The sequence below is a fragment of the Archocentrus centrarchus genome, chromosome 1, assembly GCF_007364275.1.
Source record: "Archocentrus centrarchus isolate MPI-CPG fArcCen1 chromosome 1, fArcCen1, whole genome shotgun sequence".
NCBI lineage: Eukaryota > Metazoa > Chordata > Actinopteri > Cichliformes > Cichlidae > Archocentrus > Archocentrus centrarchus.
The window spans coordinates 7,268,088-7,287,497 of NC_044346.1; the positions used below are offsets into that span (position 1 = coordinate 7,268,088).

Consider the following 19,410-nt stretch of genomic DNA (forward strand, 5'->3'; position numbering starts at 1 on the left):
GGCACATGCTTGTTTTTAATGCACTTTGCTGCCTCTCTTTTCATTCAGATCATTTTTTTTTCACATGTTTAGGTTAATTGGTGAATTAGAAATTCTTTATTGTCATTTCCATGCAACAAATTTCTGTTTGACAGCTCTCCCTTTCTTCACGGCAGCATATGAATGGGAACAAGATATAAATTGCACACGTAATAAATAAAAACAAGAACAAAAACAGAAACAAGAAAAGAGCAACAAATATAAATATTGCTAAATGTAAATAGCAACATAAATGAGGTAATACAGGCCTAAATGTCCATAAAGTGTGGATGTGGGTAAGGTGCAGAGTGAAGTCTGTGCTCCAGCTAACAGCAGAGCTTTCACGGCTCTTTCACGGGGAAGGAACTGTGTTTATGTCTTTCAGTCCATGCCCTCATGACCCTGAGCCTGCCAGAGGGGAGGGTGCCAAAAAACATTGTCCAGGGTGTGTGTAATCCGACCTGATTTGTTTCTGCTCTTTTTTGTCAGTCGGGCAGAGTGAATTTGTTCCTTGGATGGGAGAGGGGCAACAATGATCTTTGCTAAGTCTTAATGAACCGCTGCAGGTCTTTTCTCTCCTCTGAGGTGCTTCAGTTCATAGCTTCAGTTCTTTGAGGTTTGCAGCCTTCATCCCACCACAGCATTCAGTCAGGCTGAGGTCTTCTTGCTTCTGTTTCTAATTTTAAAGAGTCTGCTAAGTCTGAGATGGAGCTTTTGGCTTTGTTGCAGTGAGCACTGCGCGGTCTGAGCTTCGGGTGAATTTGCTGGGACTTCCACTCCTAGATTGTGGTATTGTGTTAACACATGAATGCTCCAGACCAGCACACTGTAAACATTTATATCACAGTAACAGCGTTACAAACATTTATAAACATTTATAAACTAATTTATTAGTCGATTAAACAAGGATAAAAAAAATTAGACAGTGGGGCAATGGTGTCCCAGTATTTTGTTGTCCAGTTTTGGTGAGTCTGTGTGAACTGTAGCCTCAGTTTCCTGTTCTTAGCTGAGTGGGACTTGTAGTACCAAGTGTGGACTTCTGCTGCTGTGGCTCGTAGTCAAGATTTGATGTTTTGTGCTTTATGCTCTTCTGCATCTTTTGGTTATAATAAGTTGATATTTGAGTTAGTGTTGACTGAATTTCAGCTCTGAGCAGTCTGCCCATTCTCGTTCTGTACATGCAGGTTCATCAACTGTCACTTGCTGAGTACCTTTGAAATTCATCTCTACAGTCACCAGTTACCTACATAGCTGCAGGTAACTGGTGACTGTTGAGGCCTCAAATTATAAGTGACATTATGTTGAGCATTATTAGATTGTTTTAAACAATAGTTGCATAAATAACAAGACAAAGCTCAAAAGTAAAAGTCATATCAAGAAAGTTAGAGTTGATTATTTTTTTTAGTTGATTATTTTTATTTTAAAAATAATAAAAAAAAATACTACTAATGCTACTACTAATACTACTACTGTAAGAAGAAGAAGAAGAATAACAAGTGAAATAACAACAATACAACTAATACTGCTACTAGTACTACTACTAATAATAATAATGAAAACAAGAAGAAAAATGAAAATAACCAGAAACCCCCTATGAGCAAGCACTTTGGCGACAGTGGGGAGGTAAAACTCCCTTTTAATAGGAAGAACCCTCCGGCAGAACCAGGCTCAGGGAGGGGCAGTCATCTGCCGCGACTGGTAACTATCAAGTAGTTAATCAAACAAAAGTAAATAAACAAAACACAAATAAGTAAAGAAATAAAAGAGCTTAAAGACCAGGCGTCTCGGCATGTGGTTGAGGTGTGCTTTGAGCTTGATTCTGCAGCCAGGGGTGCTGCTGAATCTCTTCTAAGGTGGCCCGCTCTTTTGGTTCTAGAGCTAAACATTGCTCCAGAAAGTTCCGGCAGTCTGATTAGAGAGAGGACAGAAAACAAAGCGAAGATCAGTAAACTGCAGCAATCTTTTGGAAATTGTAAGCAAAACATTTATACAGTGTCAGCACCAAAACAGCTATTCTACCATTGTCTCACCTTGGGAGAGGTCATTGTTAAAAGAAATGTTCCTACGGAGGAACATGAAGGTGGTGAAATAGTGGTCTTTGTCCAGCATTTTGTAAAGCAGCGTGCCAAGCTGCCAGACTGTGGTGGGGGCAGCCTCATACCTCCCACATATGAAAAACTCTGGAGGGGCGTATGCTGAGGTTCCTGCAATGCACAGACAGAAAGGAAGGATGAGGAACAGGTTCAGACTGAAATCACAATCAACACTCTGCAGAGCAAAGGCTGAATCAAGGGCAGTAGCCTGATGTCATACCAAGGAAGCTGGTGAATGGCTCTTCTTGCACCCAGCAGCCACATCCAAAGTCGATGACCCGCACTCGCAGGTCACTGGAGCTGGTCTCAACGAGCAGGTTTTCAGCCTTGATGTCGCGATGAAAGACTCTTTTGGTGTGCATTTTTATGGCTGCATCCACCAACTGCCTCATGATGTTCTGAAACACAAAGAGGACAGTCAGAAAGCTGAAGAAGGGACGCATTTCCGTCAGTGTGGCAACTATCAAACAAGCTCTGTGGAGCTTCTCTGGGCCGGACTTAAGTACCTTAGCAACATGCTCCTCCAGGGGTCCAACATTGTTCTGCATGTAGGTCAGCAGGTTCACACAGGGGACTGGTCTTTCCATCACCAGGAGGACCTCCTGCTCTAGGTCATACCAGTCCAGTATTGAGACCGCTGCATGAGTGCCTACTGACTCTGGTCCACCTCCGACTTTTATCATAAGGAGAACCTCCAGTGGGACCACGTAGGTCTTCCCATTTATGACCTAAAGAAAAGAAAAGTGAACGAGTGCATGAGTTTTTCTGTCTGGTTTCCTCACAAACAGCAAAGCTACAGGAAGTTGAAACATTTTTAAACGTTTAAATCACTCACCACTTGATTCCGCTCCACATCGTCTTTATTGATGTGTTTGATGGCCACCTACAGATCAGTCAGGAGTACTTTGGTTAGTGCAGGGAATGGTGGCAATGTGCAAGACATATAAGAATGTGTACGTTATACTCACTGGTAAGTAGTCGGCCTTTCTCCTCCCAGCAAGAACTGAACCGTAGCCTCCTTCTCCAAGCAGGTAATCCTCCGTGTACTTTGCTTCAAAGTGAGCTACACAAACACAAATACAGGTTTTACTGTTGTAAATAGGAAACGGGCTGGTTCTTATATAGTGCTTTTCTGCTCTGCTTGAGCACTCATAGCACTTTATACCACATACCTCATCTCTAATCCCCCTCACTTGCTTACCTACATGGAAATATGTAATGACGTTATCTTGAGATTAATAAAAAAAACTGTTTTCAGCTTTGAACTTATGTGTTCCTTTTCTCACCTGCAGGATACAGCAGGAAACAGTTAAATTCAGACGTTTGCACAACTAGAAATACTCTGGTTTATTTGAAGGAGCTGACAGGAAAGAGCGTGCAGAAGGAAGCACAAAAGCTCCACAATTGCTAGCTGTCAGGTCTCACCTAGGCTCACGTATCATTAACATAACTTTTCTTAAACAAAAAGAAAATACCACAATATTCCCATCATCTTCCAACTTCTTTACACATAGCTGTATCGTGGAATGTATCCAATCGTACACATTTGTGTCTGTGTATGTTACACATACACAGACACCCTTACACATACTGTGTACGCTTGCTAGAGTGATGTTAAAGAGGGCGGCCATCATGTAAACACTCAGCATTTTGTGTCAGTCATAAAAAGTGTCCATCAGCTGCTGAGCAGCTCTGCCTCAGATTTTAGAAAAGCACCTGGAAGCTGAACAGGGCTCCAAAATAGTGTTGAGGAGGAGACTGATGCTGTGCTCCAACTCAGAAATGATTGTTTGACTTGTGAAATATTTGCATGTTTGTACTGCTGCTTACTGACATTTGACCGCAACACTATGAGCCCTGAAACTGACGTCTGTTTGCATCAAATTATTATGATTACTGTTAGTGAGAGAAATTCAGTGAGGGTAAATGTGGCAAGTGTTGATGGGAAAAGGCTTAAAACCTGCAGGCTAATAGAGAAATTGCAAACCTGACTAAACAATGCAAGCTTAAGCTCACTGTTACTATCACGCTTTCAGCTTACCTCTGTCACGTGTGAATGGGAGGAATGCCTTCCCACTGCTTGGTACGGAGGCTGATGGGCTGCTGCAGCCTGGGGAGGGGTCACGGGTGCGCTTCCTGTTTGCTCTCCCAGGAGTCTCTGATTCCGGCAGCTTCTCAGCTCCGTCCTTCTCCTTCCAGTTAGCCCCCCTGATGGTGTCACTGGAGTTTGTGCAGCTGGGTTCACACTTGAGTTTTTTTCCTGGTGTCCCCCTTTCAGTGCTGGCCTTCCTTTTGCCACTTTTTGCTTGGACAGCCTGGAATGCCAGCTGAGGGGGTCCGCTGGCACACCTCCGCCTTTTTGTGGGGGACTCTGGCATTGCGCTGGCCTTCCTCTTTGCAGGCATGCTGCGATGCTCTCCCAAGCTGTTTTTGGGTTTGGTGGTGATATCACAGCTCTCTACAAATGAGATAAAACCAGTTATTATCAAGCTGCGTGTACTGCAGTGATTCCTTAAATCTATCATCAGACTGTGTCCAGGAAGTCTGGGTGATGTTCAGTGTCATCAAGTTTTAATGTTCAACATTTTAAAAATCTAAAATAAATCAATCAGTACAAAAATAAATGACAGCTACAGTCTGGAGAAAGACTGCAGTTTAGTTTGAGGACACAACCACCTGTCTGCAGGCACACATTCTACAGCACATCCAGCAGCACTGCGTTTACACACATGTACACTTACCCAAGTACTACACTTAACAATTACTACACTTAAAATTACTCCAGGTCTGTACTCAGCCTACTTTCTCCACCTTCTGCTACACCATCACATGAAGCATTTAGCATTGTAGAAGCTACTTTAAGAGGAAATGACCTCGACAGAGACACTAAGCTGCTGCTTGTATGTAATTGTAAAATATAATTAGTGCACACAAGTGTTTTTATTCTTTAACTTGAGTTGAAATGTGAACACAGGCCGTGGTGACGACACTTTAAACAGGTTACTGACTCTGATGGCCGAGCTGTGGAATCACAGCACCATCATACTGCAAATAAACTGCATTTCATTAAAACGTGAAGAATCTAGCCGTGAAAATACATTCGATCTGTTTCCAATAACATTCAGAAGGTGGATCTTAAGACAAAAAAGAGGAATGCAGCTTACTGCACTAAAACCAGGGAAAATGAGCCGAACTGCAGAAAATACTTCAAATCATTTGCATTGAAAAAATTTTGAATGCACTAGCAGATGTTTTTCAAAGCAACTTTAAAAAAAAGGCTCCATGTGAAGCTTTATGCAGGAGCAGCTGACTCACCTGAGTTTCTCTGAGAAGCCGCAGGACTAAGGACATTGATGGTCTTAAAAGACATTTTGAATACTTGAAAATTTTCCAAAACACGCCGCCGCAAATATTCAGATGTTAAATTCAGCTGCTTCGATCTTGCTTCTGTGACTGTGCAAGTGAAGTGTGTGTTAAGTGCTGTGTGTTGACTTTGATGTCCAAGGTTCCATTCCATCTCTTTGTGATATCACTCTGTGATGTTCTTCTATCATGTCTTTCTATGAGGGCAAAGAAGAGGCTGAACATTCCAAAATAAGAATTTTTTTTTAAAATTAATAAGGCAGTCAAAAGTTAAATCAAAACTCAAAAACATGTTGGGTTCCCTTTTCAAATGTCTTACTGTGAATCCCCCATCACAGCCCTATGAGAACTGAGCACATATAGAAATACTGTACAGACAGTGTACCAATACTAAATCCTCTTATGCTAACAGTTTCCACCAACCTAAGTTACCTCCCCAACTGCCTGTGTTCCAATAGCTAACAATAGATTTGTATTCTCATATCAACCAACACTTCAATCTGCTGACAGTTTTACTGTTTCTAAAATGTAAACAAATTGAAAATGGGACCCAGTTCACTCTGACACACTTGGCTTCCTCTATCCTGGGGTTACAGGACTGCTGGTTTGCTGTATTCTTCATGTCAACAAATCCTATCCAAAGACCCACTGAACAACAACGGGGCTCAGTGACAAAGTTTGGAAGCATAAGCAATATCTGTTAATAGACTGCTGCTTATGGCATTTTCATGTTATTTGTTATCAGTACAAAAAATATAGAAAGTCCCCAACCTCACAGTTCAACTGTATACCAACCATCAGCTGAAATACCACAAATAAAAATGGTACACACAGTTAACACTTTCTATTCACTCCTAAAGCTGATCTGAGGAAGCATTTCTCAGCATCTGTCATTTCTATGTGCCAGTGTCAAAATAAAATGTTAAAAATTTAATCTTCCTAATTTAAGAATTCAAAAGCACATTAGATAGCAATCTGATGGGACCTGCACAGAGCCAGTGATGTTCTGCAATGGAAATAGTTCCAAATTAGGATGAACTGAAGATTTAGCTACACAAAGGGTGAACACACATTAAACACTACACAGGAATAATGTTCCAGTCTACCTGCCATATCTTGTTCCTTCAGATAGTTTCTTTTTTTTTAGCCCTTGAGCCTTTGTTGAGGCTGTTCCCCTCCATATATATGCTTTTAAAGTGTGATGGGAAGCTCAAGTCCAAATAAAGCATTTTGCATGTCTCCCAATGTTGTGAAACACCTCTGAAGACGACTCCAGCACCTTCCAGGTCATCTGTGGGTTCTGCATGTTCACGTTTCACAGGGAAACCTCGTCACTGCAGCTTCTTGGTTGTCCTCAACATCCTCAAAAACAGAGCAAAAGAACCTTTAGTCCAAACATCAGAAAAAACATTTAACACATTCGCCAATTCAACATATCAAGCTGCTGTTCATATGTTGGCATCTCTGGTTAATCATGCACATAAAAAAAAGGTTTTATTAAAAAAATGAAAGCTGAGAAAATAAGCAGCACCATGGATATAAGCAGCAGGCTTTGACCACACAAGTACACACATCAAAACAGTGAAAGCAGTGGCACATGCTTGTTTTTAATGCACTTTGCTGCCTCTCTTTTCATTCAGATCATTTTTTTTTTTCACATGTTTAGGTTAATTGGTGAATTAGAAATTCTTTATTGTCATTTCCATGCAACAAATTTCTGTTTGACAGCTCTCCCTTTCTTCACGGCAGCATATGAATGGGAACAAGATATAAATTGCACACGTAATAAATAAAAACAAGAACAAAAACAGAAACAAGAAAAGAGCAACAAATATAAATATTGCTAAATGTAAATAGCAACATAAATGAGGTAATACAGGCCTAAATGTCCATAAAGTGTGGATGTGGGTAAGGTGCAGAGTGAAGTCTGTGCTCCAGCTAACAGCAGAGCTTTCACGGCTCTGGGGAAGGAACTGTGTTTATGTCTTTCAGTCCATGCCCTCATGACTCTGAGCCTGCCAGAGGGGAGGGTGCCAAAAAACATTGTCCAGGGTGTGTGTAATCCGACCTGATTTGTTTCTGCTCTTTTTGTCAGTCGGGCAGAGTGAATTTGTTCCTTGGATGGGAGAGGGGCAACAATGATCTTTGCTAATTCTTAATGAACCGCTGCAGGTCTTTTCTCTCCTCTGAGGTGCTTCAGTTCATAGCTTCAGTTCTTTGAGGTTTGCAGCCTTCATCCCACCACAGCATTCAGTCAGGCTGAGGTCTGGACTCTGACGGGCCATTGCAGCACCTTCATTCTTGCTGCTGTGCTTGGGATCTTTGTCCTATGTATGACCCAGATTGGTCCAAGCATCAGCTGTGGGACCGATGGCCTCACATGTGCCTCTAGAATACTTTGGTATACAGAGGAGTTCATGGTCCACTCAGTGACTGCAGGGAGCCCAAATCCTCAGCACTCCTCCACCGTGCTGACAGCTGCTCTGAGATGTTTGTGCTGAGTTTGGTTTCCTCCAAATGTGCTGCTGTGCGTTATGGACAAACATCTCCACTGTGGTCTCGTTTGTGTTTTTTTCAGATGCAGCTTTGTAAACCTAAGCTGTGCCTCCATGTTCTTTTAGAGAGAAGAGGCTTTCTCCTGCAGCCCTTCCAAACAAGCCATACTTGTTCAGTCTGTTTCTAATTTTAAAGAGTCTGCTAAGTCTGAGATGGAGCTTTTGGCTTTGTTGCAGTGAGCACTGCGCGGTCTGAGCTTCGGGTGAATTTGCTGGGACTTCCACTCCTAGATTGTGGTATTGTGTTAACACATGAATGCTCCAGACCAGCACACTGTAAACATTTATATCACAGTAACAGCGTTACAAACATTTATAAACACTTATAAAAACATTAGAAATACATTTGCTGGTTTGATGCCTGCACCCTAAACATACATGAATGAGACGCATTCATTTAAAGAACTTTGCAGGTAAGCCATTTATGAAGTTTAGTCCATTTATTTGTATTAGTTTACAGCGCAGATCTGCCACATCCAATATGGCGGACGCACTGACGTATCACAGCAACGGGTGACCCGCTCAGTGTATATATGTCTATGCTGCTAACTAAGAAAGCATGTTTGGCACTGGGAGGTTGACGGGAATGCAGAGCCAACAAGTTCTGTGTGGAAGTTTCAGTGTTATTAAAAGTTAACTCAAAGTGAGGTCCAATAATATAAACTGGGCCCAGGTAAAGCTAATATGTCACAGGTATGCAGTTGTTTATGAGCTGTTTGGGTTTTGACATTTCATTGAAGAATAGTCGAATAGTCTCCAGCTAATATCAAATAAGAATGGCTGTTAATGAATGTGAAAACCAATTCGTATTCCAAGGATGAGTTTTACTGCATTCAGGATTTGTGTCTTTGAAGCTGGAAAAGAAAAAAAAAAGAGGTTTTGGAAGATACAGCAGAGTCCCTGGTGACGAGTTTATTTCCCAGTGGAGATTCTCAGGGGAGCTTTACAAATCCAAAGTGTGTCACACCACTAAAAACTCGTGGCCCTGCAGGTACTTCTGTCCTTGTTACAGACACTGAGACTTCTTCCTGTATTCAAATAAAAAAAATCAAGGAGTGGAGATACTGTAATTTTGCCTATACAGTACCAGTCCTGTACTGTATAGGCTGGAAAATCTTTTTAAACCTTAATTTGGGGCAAAATCAGCAAACATTTTAAGCTGTTCTGGTGATTGGTGGTTTTATACATGAGCTTTTAGGTTTAAACTTAATTTAGATAATGTGCCTGAATAACTCTGGGTAGCCTTCAACCACCAAACTCCTCACTGAAAGGAGACAGCGGAGGTGGTTCAGGCGTCTGACTAGGCTGCTTACTTGATGCCTCCTAGGTGAGGTGTTTTGGACATGTCCAAGTGGGACTCCGGGGCAGACCCAGGATAGGGATGCTTGGAAAAAATCATAATCACGATTATTTTGGTCAATATTGAAATCACAGTTATTTAACATGATTACTCATTGACTTTGTAAACACTGCATTTATTGCACTTAAAGAACAGTGAATACTTTAAATTTATTGCACTTCTACAATCTCTTGAAAATAAATTCTAAATTAAAAATATAGAATATATAAATAAAATATAAAACCTGAGGTGAGGGCTTTTCCATTGATAACACATTATTAAAAACTTACAGTGACAAACAAACAGGTAAGCGTGCTAACAGGTAAGCGTGCTAACAACATTGTGCTTATGTATTTAAAAGATATAGGAAGAAGTGTCTCTGTGTTTTCTTAACAATCTACTTCACACTTATCACTGGGGACCCAGAAGTCAAGTGTATGTGTCAAGTTGGGAGTCAGAGCAGGCTATGTATTTGTATATGGCCTGTGTATTTAAGGTGTAATTAGTGCTCACCCTGCTCCAAACAGGCACATTTCTGAATAGGCGCTGTGGTAGTTTTGGCAGAGACGAAGGTAAGAAAGACATAGAGAAGTGTGAATTCTCCAGTTCATTTTGAAAGAATAGAATTTAAATTGTTTTGGGTACTGACAGGTTCATTGTGGTATTTGTAGAGATCTCAAAAATAATTTTGGTCACCTGCCTGGTGACAGCAGTAAATCGTTTTTATTGTACATGCAAATGTGCCACTTTCTCTAAAGCTTTTAACCCAGAGCCACAGATTCGTATATATAAAATCCATAAATGGAGCATGTTTTTAAAAGTGGAAATAGAGCAAGTGAGCAAATAAAGTTATTATGGTAATATTTTTGAACTGGCAGAGTGCTCTGAAAACGTCCCACATTATGTGATTGGCTTTATGTGTGTGCGTTTGCGTCAGGGGACTGGTGAAGCCATGTGAAGCAATGGACAAACTGTGCGTGCATCTGAGCTGCGTGAGGATGTGTGTCGGAGCGTGCTCATTTTTCTCAAGAATGCTTGTGGGCAGAGGCAGGGCCAGTAACGAGGGGAGAAGGGAACAGACGAGAGGGAGGGAGCAATGATGCAGCCCGTCTAAAAATAGCACCGCCTCCATGCCCCTTCTACCCCCGACGCTTCCCTTTGCTTATCCCCTTCACAATCCCACCGGCTCCTCCTTTAGTTCTTCATCATCTCTCTCTGTAATGAAAACAAGACTGCAGGTAGATGAATGAGAGGATTGAGGTATTACTGCCCTCCCCCATACATCCTTTAATCGGAAAGAGGAGTGCATGAGATGGGCCAGAATCCAGAGTGGCACAAAGTGGACAGAGGGAGGAGTGGAGGGAACAGAAAGGTTGTGCATGCTGTTAGAGTTTGCCATCAAGACACAGATTCTAAATGCCAGCTTGTATTTCCTCTCTGAATATGTCTGATGAACTTGGCTTTAAAATGGAAATAAGACTCGGTTTTGTTGCTAAATAGAACAAAATGAATGAATGTTACTGTGTCTACCATACAGAGAGTCTGCTGAATTGCTTTTATTGAAGTAATACAGCTGTGGAAACTCAATTTTTAGTGTGTAATCGCCATCTATTCAGGCAGGACTCAGGGCTCATGCACACAGTTCACAAAGCCTAACGTTATCTTGTTTAGGCTAATGCAGTGATTGCTCATAACCTGAGCCGAATGCTGCCCGTAATGTTATTAGGCTACTATCATCACCAGTCTATCTGTCAAACTATAACATTGGGCTGTATATAAAAGAGACAGCGGCCATTATTGTGGGGCTTCAGGTGTACCCAGCTGATAAGGCTTTTTGTCAGGGGTGGGCACCTTTTTTTTTTGATAGAGGATCAGACCGACTTCAATACAGGCAGCATGTTGAACAACCACATAGAAAGATGTAATGAAATCTATGAATTTTAGTAGACATGACAGATATTTTTAATAAGCCTGGGTTGGATGTTGTTCCAGAAATGTTGCCTTTTCTGTTCAGTCTGCTGTACAGCCAGTTTAAATGCTTAATACAAATTATAATACATGGCTGCATCTGTGAATGCATAAACATTCAGAAGTATAAGTCATGCTCATACACACGGTCATATTCATGAATATGAATTAAACTGTTTTCTGTTCTGTTATGACCTAAGTGAGACTGTGTAGCTAACTCAGACATCAACACCATCACAGTTCAGACCTGCATCACTTGTCTAATATTTATTATTTAGAAAACCTTTCTGCATATACACAGGGTTTCCCACATTTTATTCGGGCGGGATTCTGATGTATATTACTGGCCATGTTGTGCGATTTATGCACTGGAACAGTTTTCCACAATCTAGTTCTCATTTCATCACTGAGACTCTGTGCAGTTCATTACTAATGTGACACTATATTTATTGTAATCAGTACAGGTTAAAGCTCCACCGCCCATAGTGACTTGATTTTGAGCTTTTCCCCTTCACATGACCTAATGTGTTGTTTCTAAAAAGAAAATGGCCAGTCTGTCAAATTTAATAGAGTCATATTCTGCTTCAGCTGGCACTTCAGAAACCAAGTACTCAATGTCAAATGAAATTGGGGTTTCCCAAGCGTGGACCGGACAGTAGAGAGAAGCTGAAGGGCTTGAAAGCAGATAAAGAAGGAAGGAGCTGAAGAGAAAAACTGTGCCGTAATCCCACCGTGACTGGCATCCCTGCCTACCTCCCGGCCTCATAGCTAGCCTTCATGATCAGGGCTGTCAGTGGAAGTACACTTTAATGTGTATTCACCCTTTGTATTGCACAAAAAGAGACACAACAGCTGGGTAAACTGTACACACCAACCCAAGGTTCACTTCTAGCCTTCTATCTCTCTTTTTACTCTGAATCGCAGGTAAAGGCACCCTCTAAATCCATCACTCACCACAGCAAAGACCACATACAGACAAGCAGACAGAAATAACTCCCTGGAGGTAGGGTCTGAGGGTTTGTCAGCTGGATGGAGGTGTTTGATCTGCTGTTAGCAACGAAAAGTAGTATGCTACACAGTTTGTACTGTATTTATGGCCTTGAGAATAATGTTTCCGTGATACTGCTCTGAAAAGGGGGGGAGAGGAGACAGGAATTAGATGACATCTTATTAACCTGCTCCTTTTATTGACTTCATTTTGTATCCCTTTGTGTCTGCACTCCTTGAGGCACTCTGAGACTGAAGCAACGAAAATGATGGGAAATACAAAGGAGGGAGGGAACGGCTGCTATCATAGTTACCTTGTCCTTTCGTTGGCTCCATTTTGTCGCTGTCAGGGTCCCTGCCGCCACTTTAACAGACCACCGCTGGACGGATAAATCCTCACCAGCATGTTCAGCATTGTAGAAGATCAGTGTTACAGTGCCAGTAGCAAATACCACCAAAATGACATTAGCATAATGTTTTGTGTAGCAGATAATGCTAAAATGTGCCTTTAAAATAATTGTCAGTGCAGGGGCAGTGCAGACTATGGTTTTGCATTTAATATTACAAGCATAGGCAGGCATGCTTTGTACACCTAAGATTATGTAAAGGAACTAACGTGGAAGTGAGGAGCACACAGCAATGTGTGGCGACACGACAAAGGGCAAGGGGGAGGCAATAAATACACAAGGAAAAGAGGCTAGTGGAAAACAGGTGGGAAACACAAATCAGGGATAACGACACAAGGGAAGTTTAAACCCAATACAAGACATGAGACAAGAGACTATCAAAATAAAATGGGACCTAATAACAGATGACAGACTCACATTCAAACTTGACATAGAGGGAAGACTAAGAAAACAGTAAACCATACAAAATAACCCTAAGGCAGAGTGCACAAGGAAATAACTGGAAACTGAAAGAACTAAAACTCAAGATGCGTAACACTGTGGTGAAAAAAGAATAAGCAATACTGAGTAAACTGAGAGCCAACAGAACATTAAATAAAGACAAGAGTCGGAAAGAAAAAAGAAAGCCCTGGGACCATGACAGGCTTAAAAAAACTGGGAATGAACTTGCTTGAACTAGTTCTATGAAGATGATGAGATGAGAAATACTTTATGAAATAATAATAATAGTAATACCAATGTTATCTGACAGAAGGTACTCTGCTGTCTGTCCAGTAAATGGTGCATAGGGTGGTCAGGATTATCCATGATGGATAACAGTTTGTTCCACCACAGCTTCAGAAGTGTCACAAAGCCAGCCTACGTACTCAGTTTATTCAGTCTGTCGGTGTCACCCTCTCCAATGCCGCTCCCCCAGCAGACTCTACGCCCACCACAACCAAGTGATAGAAAATCTCCATCATTTTGCTGCATGCACAGAAGGATCTCAGCTTCCTTAGAAAATAGAACCTGCTTGTCTCCTTTTTGCATAAAGCCTCTGCGTCGCTCTTCTGATTCAGCCTGTTGTCGATGTGGATGCCCAGGCACATGTAGTCCTCCCCTTACGTCAGTATTTCTGTAGGTGGCATGTTCTGGAAATGCACCGAAAGCCTGAAGTGTACAAGGTGGGCAGGAATGGAGACAGCACACGGCCCAGTCTCATATGCTGCGGCCTGTCTGTCAGATAGTAAATAATCCATGAGATGGTGGATGTGTTTACTGTCATTTTCTGTAGCTTCTCTCTCAGTAGCAGCAGCTCGGTTTTGTTAAATGCACTTGAGAAATCAAAGAAGGTGATCTGTGTGTTCTCTACGTAATCTAGGTGCTCTATATAATGACTGAAGAATTACTCACATAATGCATATAACTCACACAGAATTTGGACTGTTGTATATGAATTATTTTGTGTGTTTAGTAGCTGTTGTATTATGTTGCAGTAAAGAAATGCAGAAAAATGCCAATTTTTCAGGAAGAAAATTTAGAGGCATGTGAAAGAGATTTTTCATAAAAGTCTGTTGCAGACTTTTTGTGACAGTGTGAGCTGAAAGCACCAAGTTAAAGCTATTTCTTCATTACCCAGTCAATCTAAATATATGATGCTGCTGCAGCAAGTAGTGTTTTTATGGCCTGGAAATGGCTTTTGTGACGTGCTCAGCAAACATAGAAACAGGGAGCACAACGCAGGGTCGCAAATATAAACCTGAGCAGGAAAGTCAGAATCAGCAGCATGACATCATTATGAGGAGTGGCAGTCTTTGTAAAGATAAACAAAGACATAAAACATTAAAACAAGAGTGAAATGTACTCCATATCCACCCCACTCCCAAACATCCCACTGAGGTTTCTTTTTTTTTTAATTTCCATATGTGGTGAAAGGAAATTTTGCTCCTTATTTCAGTTGACTGGGGACTTTCTGTGTGCAGTTTGTAGGTTCCCCCAGCTACAGAAACAGGGTTTCCGTGGGGTAGTAAAAGGTAGTAAATTAAATGAGGTCAATTTAAGGCTAGTAAAAGGTAGTAAAAGGTAGTAAACAGAATTTGACTTGGTAGTACATTTTTCATCACCCCTTCAATATATTTTGACTTTTCCATTGATGCAAACTTTTTGTTTTAAGTTCGTTTAACTATAAGATCTGTATAGAAATATAAATACTCAGCAGGACCTGAGCTGACGTTGATAGACGAGCGGTTCCACTGTCTGATCTGCTGTGCGCATGCGCAGAGTCATTTTGCGCCTCGTCATGGGAAAATGTAGTTTTCACAACTTTGGCTCGATGACCCGGCAAAGACTGGCTTAACCCTCCGGAGTGCACGGACGCGCTGGCGTGTCAAAATGACATCGCCGATTTTAGATGACGTAGCTGATGCCATGAATCGAAAGTGCAGACTTCAAACTATGTACCAGTTTTTAAATTACGTTGATAGGCCAAGTAAAACCAGAGTTATGCCCAATAATTTACGCCATGCTTTTTCCTGTATATTGTCCTCACCTTCGATGCGCATTTTGTGCAGAAAGAAACAGCGAAAATGTGAGTTTCGCTAACAGGAAGTGCTTGCTAATAAACACAACAAAACAAAATTCCCGACAACCCCTTTCCTATTGGTGGGAAAATCAACCAATCAGAAAATTATGCGGTAACACGATGCATTTGGGTGCATTTGACTGCTGCGGAGCAGGTGAAAAAGTGGTAAAAGAGACAACATTACTGGCAAGTTTTGCCTGTGATGGGCCCCTCAGTCTTGTGGAGGACAGAAACTGTTTTTTGAGGTGGCATAAATAATTTGTCTAGCATCTTAATGTGAGTCCTGATTGCTCTGCCAATAGTTGTACACAAAAACACCTGAGCCCTTTCCTGCATTTTAATGTGAATAGTTGTATTTAACTTTATTTACTATATTTTTTACACAAGTTTTGCAAATTTACAAATTATATTTGCATTTTAATTGTAAAAATAATTTGTTAAGCATGTTTGTGATTTTTAACTTTTTTCTACTCTGTTTTTATGTGATTGTAAGTACAATGTCTTAATACAGTATGTCAAAATGAAAGAATAACTATACAGTCACACACATGAGGTCCTGCTGAAAAAAAATGATACCAAACAAGGCAAGGTAAACAGTTTCTAAGATCAACTATGAAGCTAAAAGCAAAAATAGTCAAAAATGGCCAAATATACCCTGGACCCCAGAGGGTTAAGCCGGTCATGGGGAATGATCAAGAGGCGTATTCTAAAGTGTGCAGAAAAAATATAAATTTGACCTGAAACAGTGTGACGGCGATCAAATCACACCGAGCATCCACCGTTCACCAGCAGTGGATTCATGCGCGTAGGGAGCAAATCCCTATTTTGTTTTTTGGTGCTACACAAAGCGCTGCGACTGCAACCTCAAGGTCAGCTACGAGCACAAGTATTGCCATCACACCTCAGCAGCAAACCGGTATTCCAATATTGTATTGAAAAATAAATAATCGGCTTGTGAAACTTGAATTTTGTTTATATTCTTAAAAAAACTAATTTAGATAGACAGATTCAACTCATTGTCATTGTGCGCACAAGGCACACAATGAAATGATTGTTCCAGATCACTGATCCAGAGACGAGCATCTGCGGTCATGCAGCCAGAGACCGGCACTACTGTTGGGCAATGTGGTTTAAGTGTCTTGCCCAAGGACACAACGCAGCACAGGTACAGGGACTCAAACCGGCAAACCACCGGCTGCAAGACAGGCGCCTACCTACTGCGCCACTTTTTGAAATGTGTTTGGAATATTAATGTGTATGAGGTCTTACTCAAGACAAGGTCACAGTTACACCTTCAAGTAAGTGGGATAAAGTTTTATCTTTGGTGAGAGATGGGCGATCATTGTACATGGCTTAGTGCTGTGAATCCACCGCTACCCCAAAAAAGGCTGCTGCTCGATTTCGTCCTGGTAGTAAAAATATTTTAGAGGTAGTAAAAATAGGTAGTAAAAGGTAGTAAATTTAACTCTAGGATTCCTGTATAAACCCTGAGAAAATTGGTGATATTAATTGGGGTGATATAGTGGTGCAGTAGGTAGCGCTGTTCCTTCACAGCAAAAAGGTTTTGGGTTTGAGTCTCCTGGTCAGCTCAGAGCCTTTCTGAGTGCTTGTATTTTCTACATGGATTTTTTTTGGGGGGGTGCTCCATTTCCTCCCACAATCCAAAGACACTCATGTTAGATTGATTGGTGGCTGTAGGTGTGAATGTAAGCGTGAATGGTTGTTTCTGTAAGGGACTGGTGACACTACACAGGGTGTACTATTCTACTCACCCCAGTACTATCTGGGATAGGCTCCAGCCCTCGATGACCCTAGTAAAGAAAATGGATTTCCTAGATAAGAAAGATTTAGACATTAAATTCTGTCTTGTGAACTCTACTTAAATTCTTACAGAAAATTGTATCTGTTGCAACATTTTCATCTCTTCTTCTCTTGTATTCTCCTTTCCAGCTCTTCTCCATTGTGATCTTTGGCTGCATCGCCAATGAGGGCTACATCAACAGGCCCAATGAAGTAGAGGAGTACTGCATCTTCAACCGCAACCAGAACGCCTGCCATTATGGGGTCTTTATGGGCTCTGTGGCATTTCTTTGCTGTGTGGCCTTCCTGGCTCTGGACATCTATTTCCCTCAGATTAGCAGCGTCAAAGACCGCAAGAAGGCTGTGCTGGCTGATATCGGGGTGTCAGGTAAACCCACTATCTATGCATACCTTATTTCTTTACAACAGATTGCTGCTGTGAAGCATCTTGTTTGACTTTGTATTTTCATCTCTCAGATTTTTATACAGATTGCTAAAGCCTCAGTCATACAGGTCTAGAGACTGGTCAGGGACTATGTGCATTCCCCAACAGGTTGGCAAATGGTTGCTGGAGGTTGCTGTCTGTTGCCAGGTGCTGTCGGCCGTAAAGAGGGTGCTGCAGCAGAAGCCTTGTGATTGTTTCGGTCGCCAGCAGATTGCCACGATCACCCATAGTTTGCATTGAAGATGTCGACTACTCTCCAACTACTTGCAGAGTGGTAGTGAAATTTGAAAAAGTGCAATGCAAACCAGAGTAAAGTAGAAGTTGTGCCTTACTGCTACAATGAACATGTTTTACTTTGAAGGTGAATGTTTCAGTTTGTGCCACACTTTTTACAGTTTCACTACTCTGCAAAGTAGTTGGCAAGTGTTTGCAAACAAGATGTTGTCTTGCATGTAAAATCAGGCGACTGCGGGAATCTGATAGTGACCAAAGCAGTCAGAAGGAGGTTTTTGGTGCAGCGCTGTACACCTCTATGCAACCATAGCGACTGTCAGCAACCAACTGGTCAGGGAAGCACACATTATTCCCTAGCCATAAGGAGTTGTCTGAGGTTGCCAATTGGTCTCTAGGTCTGTGTTTCTGGGACCTGACAAAGATTTCTACAAACAGCTGAGGGTTAGGCTGTTTTTATAAGTACCATAATGAAAGAAGGCATCAGGTTTTTTAGATAGCGAATTATTTCTAAATCCACTTCCCATGTATGCTCCACAGTAGAGGCCTTTCTCTGAATTATCATAGCCAGTCAAAATACCCCACCTAATGAAGAGATGTCAGCACCTTTTGTCATAAATTAAAAACGCCACATAGGCTATTACAACAAAAGGAGAGGACGTGTGAGAGGGATAATAAGTAGACAAGTACTCATCTGGCACTAACAAGCCTTTGAGATGTTGTGCGTTGGTGTCTTTCACAGTGGCTTCCACTTCTCTACTGCACTGCTACTGCAGTGAACTCAGATATAATGACAAGATAGTGAAGTGTTGGATCGGTTAATGAGGTAGTTCCTGTCACAGACAGAATTCTCCCTCCCTGTTTTCATCACCCACACACTCTGAGACTCTGATTTCTCTTGCCATATGTATCTGTTGTAATACGAGATGGTTTCTACACTGAAGAAACAAGGGAACCTCATCATCCCATTGGCCCAACACTTCCCGCTCTTTTTATTTCTTTCTCCCCTTCAAGTTCCCGCCAATGGCCAGCAGCAAAAACTCATATTTGATATTATGAGTAAATCCTGCTGTTTGACTGCGCATTTTACATACCACAGGGGTCATTCCTGGGTCCATTGTGGTTCTCAGTTGATTGTCTCCACTTTTTCATTGTTATGCTGATAATACCCAGTTTAATTTCCCACTTTAGACATCTAGTCATAATACTGCACTATTTTAAATTTCTTTGAACATTTGAGAAATATGCTTTGTCATTCTCTTTCTGAGAATTATCTGTAAAACCATTCATGTGTTGTTAAGCAAATGGCAGCAGAAAGTTAGCCTAGCTAAGCTAAAAGTCTGGAAACTGGGGGAAACATTTAGTTTGGCTCTGTTACAATTATACAATGTATCCACCAACCAGCATTTTATAAAATGAGTATGAGTCATTTACTAAGGTTGTGATTGGCAGTTTTTGTAACTCTTATAAGAAGACTAGTTGTTTTCCCCTGCTCCTAGTGCGTATATTATACTAACCAGCCATATTTGCCATACAAACATGAACACAGTATTGATCTAATCACATCAGGACAAGAAAGCTAATATTTGAACTGGTCTTTTTAACAAATGAATTCTGAAATATGTTCCTCTTTAATTTGCTAAT

At 41.3% G+C, this 19,410-nt stretch overlaps 2 protein-coding genes across 3 annotated transcripts in view; one reads left to right on the top strand and one right to left on the bottom strand.

Moving 5' to 3' along the window:
* Nucleotides 1-19,410, top strand: part of syngr1b (synaptogyrin 1b) — a 47,170-nt gene that overhangs the window by 23,335 nt on the left and 4,425 nt on the right. For both annotated transcript variants that reach the window (XM_030735262.1, XM_030735340.1), the window contains exon 2: nt 17,241-17,478. In XM_030735262.1, coding sequence (XP_030591122.1) covers nt 17,241-17,478 — 238 coding nt within the window. The remainder of the gene's footprint in view (nt 1-17,240; nt 17,479-19,410) is intronic.
* Nucleotides 1,614-5,565, bottom strand: LOC115783900 (serine/threonine-protein kinase pim-2-like). Its single transcript, XM_030734923.1, has 8 exons — nt 5,427-5,565; nt 4,153-4,569; nt 3,080-3,174; nt 2,947-2,994; nt 2,618-2,839; nt 2,332-2,509; nt 2,049-2,222; nt 1,614-1,926 (listed from the first exon to the last, which is right to left on the bottom strand). The coding sequence occupies exons 1-8, from the start codon at nt 5,479-5,481 to the stop codon at nt 1,787-1,789; spliced, it is 1,329 nt and encodes a 442-aa protein (XP_030590783.1). The 5' UTR covers nt 5,482-5,565; the 3' UTR covers nt 1,614-1,786.